Source organism: Gadus chalcogrammus, chromosome 1, assembly GCF_026213295.1.
Source record: "Gadus chalcogrammus isolate NIFS_2021 chromosome 1, NIFS_Gcha_1.0, whole genome shotgun sequence".
NCBI lineage: Eukaryota > Metazoa > Chordata > Actinopteri > Gadiformes > Gadidae > Gadus > Gadus chalcogrammus.
In genome coordinates this window covers 7,661,834-7,670,655 of record NC_079412.1, presented here as the reverse complement: position 1 = coordinate 7,670,655, position 8,822 = coordinate 7,661,834, and the positions used below count along the sequence as shown (strand labels likewise).

Below are 8,822 nucleotides of genomic sequence, written 5' to 3'. Positions count from 1 at the left end.
AGCTCTCCCTCCGTGCGACGGTTAAATAGAATTATCTGGGTCAGACACACCTTTGCCAGCTCCATACAGGATTTTGTAGAGGGGTGTTCAGAGAGTGAACTGAAGCAATCATCTTGGAATTGACTGAGGTACATATGCATTTTTTGGAGGTCTTCAGTGAAGGGCATGAGAGCGGGCACATTCCACTTTGCTTCCCCGGATGTTCCTCAATGCTGTAGCTGAGATCATGTCATTCCAAGCCCCATCCTCAGCCCCAAACAATCCAAATAATTTCTGTACAGCAGAGCCATACAGATATATTATTTTTTTTAATTAAAAAAGAAAATGTATATTTGTATAAAATACTTATATATGATTGATCCACACTATGAACAATCAAATGTTATTTTTGCCACTTAAATGAGAACTTACTATGATACTTTTAGTCCGTCTCAGTCTTGGTACAAAATTTTCATTTTTATTTGGGATCTGTACATAAAAACAACAGCACAAACGACGTTTAACATCATGGTATTTGCAGCTGAATCAAATACCTATTGGTTTAAAATATTTAATTTTGCCGCTCAGGGTGGCACAATCACAACAATAACTAATGACATAGTTTGATAATGTCGGGAACTAACATGAGAGTTGTTGTCTTAACCACCACTGCCGGGAAAACCTATCTGACATAGGCAGCGATCGTGTAGATATATAATATTAGTCTAGATTGAGTCCGCTTTTTGTGCTACATATTGCGACATCTTGAGTTTATACATTACATATATCTAAAACATTCTTTTTGGGGACATTTCAAATACAATGTTAACGTTCCTTCAGGGGACCAGTTGTTTCCAATGTTTCACCCAAAGCTTTTAGCCAAACACTGACTAAAGGGTGTGTTGTGGGGACGTTGAGTGTCCGGAATATAGTGATAATTAACCTAGAAAGAAAGTCCCTCTGAGAGTTAAAATATATTTGAAATATTCCACTACCATACGTCTTATAGTGGCATTACATTCAACTGTTTGGCTGCATTAATTTAAACCAGAACAACACCAAAATATACTCCCTTTCCTATTTTGGCTAGCTTTAAACACAACAACTGAAAAAGCAAGGCTATGAGAGAGACTATAATTACATTTGAAGTGATAAACATGAATGTACCTGTTGATTGATTTTTGGACAAGTAGCATCATCCCCTTCAGTATTTGACAGGACAGGATTCCAATCCCCCACCAGAAGGGCATTGTCTCCATCTGCGGACTAAAACTAAAACATTTCACAATGACTTTTTTATCAGAAAACATAAGAAACATGTAAATTTGATGTCCACACAGTAAAACATTAATATTGACGACTGATTCCGACAAAATCTCTTGGATGAGATGCATGCCGATATACACCAGGCCGCAGAGAAAAAAAACTATACATACATTATCAAAATATTAAAAACGATTGATAACACAAGCTGACAAAAGATGGCAGCTGATTTGACATAACCGATATCATGTCAAAACTGCTGCCATCTATTGAGGTCGGTTTTAGTTCAGTGCATATTTATTGTACCCTAAAGATTTGCAATAGATGGTCATCTGATAAATATTGTATATGTTAGCAATTATTAACTGAGAAATCCCCCATTACCTTTCAATGCATTGATGTACTGCACATCTAATATGTACGTTTTGTCCGTCTTTGTAATCACATGATTTCTGGCATCTTTAAGGGGACTGATGCTCGGAGCCATATCACACTACAGGGACATAAAAAAAAAAAGTTAATTTAAATTAGTTTTGTAGGGGAGATCCTCTATACCCCTACTCGCACGTACACGCGGCACTTCGCTGAAGTTTAAATCTTTCACTCCCTGCATGCCAGATGTCACGATCCTACTGTTGGGTATGGTTAAGCTGGTTGGTAACTGGTGGTCATGGTAACGGTGGGAGTTAGTGATGGGCAAAATGAAGCTTTTATGAAGCATTGAACCAGTTGAGCCAATGTTTCGAAAATGGGTTCATTACTCGAAGCTTCAGTGACAGCGACCTCTGCTGGCGAAGTTCGAGGCTGCAGTGGATTCAACGTATCCCTGCTTTGAAAACTATTTGACGCACAAACACACACAAACCCAAATACTTAATAGCATGATCTCCACGAAAAAAGATTTATCTAAATACAGATGTCTAAATTGTTCTTAAAGGGATATGCCTAGCCTTCGGTCCAGATAGGCTAACTGATGTAGGCTAGGATATAATTGAAACAGCATACAAAAACTTTCCCCCCCGGGTCCTCCACTCCACAGTCAGTGTGTTATCCCCTAGCCTACTCTAATCGATACCTTACGTTGTTCTATTACATAACTTAGTATGCACAACTCACGTAAACGATTGTAGCATTGATTGTGTTTTTTTTTTCATTAAATAATTAGGCGGTGACCAGCTGGCTTCGGGCAAGGTTGGTTGGGTGTGCTTGAGTAACTCTAGGGGGTGATTATATGGGATGGGGTTAGACACTCAAAGATTTGTATTGAGGTAGGCTGCCTTATGGATTGAGTCGGTTTCTTTTTTTTGCTCAAAGCTTCTCCACCGAGGCGCGGACCAGTCAAGTGATTCATTCAGGCAACGAATCAGTTGCTGCTTCGGACGTCACATGTCACGTGATTTTTTTCGACCTGAAGCAAGCTGCTTTGTCTGCCCTTTTTTTGCTCAAAGCTTCTCCACCGAAACACGGAAAATGAGTTGGTACACACTTACACTAAGCCCGGATTTCATGTTATATTTAGAAAACCAGGGACATGGGTTGCAAATTAGTCTTGTCTAGAAACCTGCATGCATGGCATCTATTTTATATGAAACAATGAATTTGTCCCTGCTCAATAAACTTCTAAATATAAAAAAAATAAGATTCATGAATGTGTGTAGGCCTATTGTGCTTGTGTTACTGAGGAGAATGGGCTGGGAAAAGATGGCATAGGTTGGATGTGCTTGTGAAACTATGACAGGAGGTAATGATGGAAATACGGGGTGATTGTGGAACATTGAAAGATTTTTATTTAGGAACATTATTTTTTCCACAGTTTTAGGGTTGAGCCGGTTTCTCTTCTTGCTCACAATTTCTCCACATTTGGAGAAAATTCGCTCCGATGGTACCGAGGATGCTGGCGTACATAAAAATGTGTTCGCCAGCTTGAATAAATGAGTGTACACATTTTGATGTTCCCGCCAGTATTTCAGTGGATCTTCACATCTTGCTATGGGTGGATCCATCAAATAGCGCTGCACCTCGACTGTTGCATCTGCTGTTGCGTTCCTCCCCTTTCTTGCCTGGGAGGCATCTCTGTCGAGGCTTTCCCACAGGTTTATCACTGAAAGACAAACATGAAATTAATCATCAGTAAAGAAAAGTTTCAATTTGAATCTATTTTTACTTGTACTTACTTTGTCCAACATCAAATAACTATATAATTACCTGTTGAAGGAGGATTTTCCACATTCGCTGTTGCTGTTTGGGCCGATGTGGAGGGATGTTCCTCTGTCGGTGTGTCAGGTGGTGTGTCCACCGTGTCCCTCATTAAAAGTGTGCATTGTGCTGTCAGTCTTTTCACTGATGCCTGCGCCTGTATTTGATTATTGAATCCCATCGTCTTGTATCTGGGATCCAGAAGTGTTGCCAGTGTCAGGGCTGTCTGGGTCTCTGCAGTTTCAATTTTTTTTTGCATAAATAATAGGAGGTTCTGTCCCAACAGTTTTGCTGTGGGGTGCCTTGTGTTCTGCATCTCCCCATGCAGATATATATTTAACATTTTGGTCATTGGAATGACCTTGGACCCTGACACTATTTTCTCCTCTGAAAGTTCAACGGTTGCCTGGTTGAAGGGGGCAAGCAGATGTAGGCACGCAGCCGTTGCTTCATAATCCTCAGAGGACATGGGTGTCACATCTGTCGTCAGTATAGCGAGAGCTGCCCCTACTGCCTGTCTCTCCTGGAAGAGGCGCTGGAGCATAAGGAAGGTGCTGTTCCAGCGTGTGTCCACTTCTTGGATGAGCTTCATCACTGGCCTGTTCAGTTGCTCCTGCACTTCTTTCAGCTTCTCCTTTGCTGTAGTGCTCGTTCTGAAAAAGGTGACAACTTTGCGTGCCCTTGTGCGTATGTCTTCTAGACCTGGTGTAGCATCAATGGACTTCTTCACCACTAAATTGAGAGTGTGTGCAAAACAAAGTGCATGTCTCAAATTCAACATTCCGACACAGGCAATCATGTTGGCTCCCGCATCCGTCACAATCGAAGCCACTTTACTCTCAATGTCCCATTCCTCCATGAGAGACCTCATTGCTGCAGAAATGTTCACAGCCGTATGAGTCTCGGGGAAAGGCCGCACTCCCAAAAGCACTGTGGCCAGCTTCGAAGTGTCATCGACATAATGGCAGGTGACTGCTAGGTAGGCCTCCATATTAATGGAGGTCCACATGTCTGAAGTCAGACTCACAGCCTGCACCTTCTGCATGGCAGCCTTGGCCTTGGTCTTCTCCTCCTCGTACTTCCGGAAAACCATGTTCTTCACAGCCTTTCTGGATGGCATGGTGTAGGTTGGATCCAGCAATGCCACAAATGCCTTGAATCCACCGTCCTCAACGATGGAAAAAGGCTGTGAGTCCTCCACCACCATGTTCACCAGAGCCTCATCCAGCTGTTGCTTCCGGTCCACTAAGACAAATGAAGAAATAAAAAGAAAATTAATAAAACAAAATAAGGATTAAGGCAAGGCAAGGCAACTTTATTTATATAGCACTTTTCATACACAAGGCAGACTCAAAGTGCTTAATGGAATACAGTTAAATCATAGTATTGTGTAGTGTGTCTATTTAAAAATATTGTAATACATAAAGCCTACCTTGAGGTGAGTTACCCTGGTTAGCAGCTCCATGCTTGGCAGTGAAGTGCCTAATCATGGAGGAAGAATTCCCATGATACTTCAGCTCAGTTGAACACACCAAGCACCGGACCTGTAGAGAAAGCCATTAGCAAATAAAAATGCAGTTTGAGTGTAAACACCTATACCTATAGCTACCTTATATAGACATGACATAGAACATAGCTATATTGCCTTGGCCTATATATTGGCTATATAGCTATGGTCTGCACATACATATGGTCTATTACTGTCAGGAAGTTACTGTTGTATATGTACATATATTTTCCTATGTTTCATATTAAACCATATATAGTATTAAACAGCTAGCACACCTACCTTATCAGGTGCGATCAGATCAAAGTGTTCCCACATGCTAGAACGACCTCTCTTCCTGGCTGGCTCCATAATTATCAGACAAAAATCCAATACAAATGCGATACCAACAATTCCAACAATTCCAACAACTCGACAGTAACGGGGTAGGCGCTATTACAACAACCCACATATTGTCCATTGTTTCGAGAGTTTATAAAGGGTTTATGGCGCTAAGTGTGACAGGTTAAGTGTCAACCTGTCACCTGTCAGATACGAGGCGATTCATTGGCGCATTGAAACACTTGATTGGACCACGAACCAAGCCGGTGAGGCAACAAAGCAGTTGGTGGTTCGGATGTCATATGTCACGTGGTTTTATTATGATACATTTACGAATAAGATACATCTTAACAAAATACAGATGTCTAAATTGTTCTTAAAAGGGTAGACCAGCCTATGTCCAAATAGGCTAGTAGACTAGGATATTGAAACAGCATTTTATAAAAACAAATAACATATTGACTTATTCTTATTCTATTCATTCGCTTTTTAATGTTTTATTCATTCGCTTTTCTAATATGCATTGTATTTCAATCTTGCCCCAGTAAAGCACTTTGAATGGCCTTGTGCCTGAATTGTGCTATATAAATAAAATTGCCATGCCCTATTCTTCGTACCGAGAATAGAACCCCGGTCTTTTGCACCAGAGTCAGTGTGTTATCCCCTACCCTAATCTTGTTGACACAACACATGTTTTATTACATAAATACTCTTCGCTCCCGTACTCGGTTGTTGCTCCGATTGTGTGTTGTTATTTTCTTTTTTTCATTAAATAATTAGGCGGTGACCTGGCTTCGGGCAAGGTGGTTGGGTGTGCTTGAGTAACTTTGAAAGGGGGTGATTATGTGGGATGGGGTTAGACACTCAAATAATTGGTATTGGGGTAGGCTGCCTTCGTTTTTCAACGGCTTATGGATTGAGTCGGTTTCTTTTTTTTGCTCAAAGCTTCTCCACCGAGCCGCGGACCAGTGGAGTGATTCATTCAGGCAACGAACCAGTTGCTGCTTCGGACGTCACATGTCACGTGACTTTTTCTCTGAAGCAAGCTTCGAAGCAGTGCTTCTTGGGAGTTGTAGATCAGGGTTTGAAGCACGTACCGAAGCTTCAGCGTCACACTGCCATCACTAGTGGGAGTGGCTCCCTTGATTGGTTGATTGGGGTCACCTGGGGGATCCAAGATGGTGGATATATACAGCATGGTGGCCAGTGGTTACGGCCCCGGCAGGATAAGACTTTGTAAAGCCATTCACCCAGATGCCAGTACACTCCAGAGCTAAGGAGTCCAACGGGGGAACGTGACCGCCCCTTCACCATCTTTGTTTGTCAAGTGTTTGTCTAAACATGTAAACCATAACTGAACGAGACAGCTACCGTTCACCACAACGCTTGGGCTATCCCCATAACAAGAGAGAGAAGGAGCAGCGCTCACCAGGAACCCAGGTGAGTCACTACACACGTGCCCCGGAAGCTAGTTGCCTACCAGCTGTGGTTATACTACGTATGTGTCTCGACTCCTGCCTAGACAGAGAGCCGGTTTTCCCTAGATACCAGTGGGGTCGTGACACAGAGTAAACCCAGCATGGAGGAGATAGTGATTATGGCCCATTATAAATATTTAATATAATACATAGATATCTAAATAATATCACGGCCAAAAGCTGTGTGCGCCTCCGGGTCCGCAAAATGCAACAATCACTTTCTCCTCCATGTCCAATTCCGTCTGGGTTCAGGATTTATGTGGAAGTGGAAGCACCAGAGACGTCTGAGAACCCAACGCAGTCTTTAAGATTCATAATGAGATACGCAAAGAGATAGACTACTCTTTTAACACTGTTAAACATTTAAACGTTTTTCGTTTGCACTATGTGAAACTCTTTCACAATGAATTGCATGGCAATGCGACTGGCACTCGCTGATTGGAAAAAAACAGTGAAATAGTTCTGATAGGTAACGTGTGTAATCAGTGGGGTAGTGGTCCCTGGAGAAGTGGGTATACTCTAAGGCCCCGTTTACACGAGGACGCTTGCGGGTGAAAACGACAAAATATTTTATCGGATGTGCCTTTCGTTTAGACGGTGACGGCGTTTTCGGGGCATGAAAACGCATAAATCTGAAACCACCTGTTACGCACCTGGCCTAGGGGCGCCAGGCTACACAACAAAAAGACAGGAGACAACAGTTTCCCAATCAAAATAAGTATTTAATCAAACCAAACCAATCCAAGTGCTCAACTTATAATAAAAGTATGGGATGTGGAAGTCAGTAAGTCCGTAGTGTGGAGTGTGTATGCATGAGTGGATTATAGGTGTGTGTGTTGTTTTAACATAAGTGTTGAAAGGTGTGCATGGCTATGGAGCTGAAAAGAACAGAGAGGGAAGGACTGGGGAAGCAGACTCTTATAGGGCGTTGGCACCCGGGCCCAGGTGCACACCAATCACTCCTAATGACCAATTAAGTAGGTCTCTGCTCCCCAGTCCTAGAAACAAATGGAAGGCACAACATACAGGGAACCGTCACACACCCTCCAGGGTGGAAAAGTTGAATACGCTCCGCCGTAGCGTATCCGTCTAAACGGCCAAGACGCAAAACACTGTTCAGACCTGTTCACGCATCGTACGCGTTTACGTCACATACACGTGCCAGTACAGAAAAATAAACAGACATGTCCGATTATATCCATGCGTCGGACCTTCAAGCTGCTCTGGCAGCTCTAACAAGCGTACAGGAGGCTTTCAGCGTAATGTACAGGATGTGTACGGATAGTATCAGTGAACAGAGAAGGATCTGTAATTACCTCTGTCAACATTTGGATGCACCAAATCGTCGGAGGCGAGACAGACGGCTTTGGACGAGACCTGGGAGATCTAGTCGATGGTGGGATAACTTTGTGGAAGGAGTAGCTGATGAAAATGCGTGGCGTGAAAACTTCCGCATGTCCAAAGATGCTCTTATCGCTTTAAGTGAAGAACTTCGACCTTACATAGAGGTTGAAACCACCAACATGAGGGCACCTGTCGGAGTCTTGAAGAAGGTAACTTGCACATTATATTATTTGAGCGACGAGGGGCGCCTAAGGAAAACTGCCAACGCTTTCGGTTTATCCCGATCAACTGTGTCAATTCTCATCCGACAAACTTGCAAGGCCATAACTGACTACCTTGGTCCAAAGTACCTCCGGTTGCCATATACTGTGCCCGAAGTAGAGAAGCTCGTTTCCGGATTCCAGAAGGACCATGGAATGCCCCAATGTTTGGGGGCAGTAGATGGGACTCATATCGAAATTAAACAGCCAGCCGTCAATGCCATGGACTACATTAACAGGAAGAGCAGGTATTCCCTGAATGTCCAAGCGGTCTGCGACCACAAATATAGGTAGGCTAAAGGTTTTCTGCTTTTTCTATAGCCAATATAGGTTTCACTATATTGTTATTGTATACAAGTAAAGCACTCTGTATTTGTACACATTTAAAATATGCTATTGGTTTGCCTCACAGATTCATGGATGTGGCCATACAATGGCCTGGAAGTGTCCATGATGCACGTGTCTTTGCCAATT

General features: G+C 42.7%; 1 protein-coding gene across 2 annotated transcripts; it reads right to left on the bottom strand.

Annotated features, from left to right (window-relative positions):
• Positions 1–2,568: 2,568 nt before the first annotated feature.
• Positions 2,569–6,934, bottom strand: LOC130379612 (E3 SUMO-protein ligase ZBED1-like). 2 transcript variants are annotated; one of them, XM_056586558.1, is made up of 3 exons: positions 4,871–6,934; positions 3,448–4,683; positions 2,569–3,343 (listed from the first exon to the last, which is right to left on the bottom strand). In XM_056586558.1, exons 1-3 carry the CDS (start codon positions 4,926–4,928, stop codon positions 2,796–2,798), a joined length of 1,842 nt encoding a protein of 613 aa, XP_056442533.1. In that variant the 5' UTR covers positions 4,929–6,934; the 3' UTR covers positions 2,569–2,795. The 2 variants fall into 2 exon arrangements, with proteins under 2 accessions (XP_056442533.1, XP_056442541.1); XM_056586566.1 differs by having other exon boundaries at positions 3,277–4,683.
• Between the last annotated feature and the right edge of the window lie 1,888 nt (positions 6,935–8,822).

Bases quoted from the DNA above. Each gene is read 5' to 3' on its own strand.
- LOC130379612 (XM_056586558.1), bottom strand. From the start codon at position 4,928: ATGATTAGGCACTTCACTGCCAAGCATGGAGCTGCTAACCAGGGTAAC. The intron at 4,684-4,870 runs GTAGGCTTTATG...CATTTGTCTTAG, and splicing joins CCAGGGTAACTCACCTCAAG to TGGACCGGAAGCAACAGCTG. The intron at 3,344-3,447 runs GTAATTATATAG...TTTGTCTTTCAG, and splicing joins GGAAAATCCTCCTTCAACAG to TGATAAACCTGTGGGAAAGC.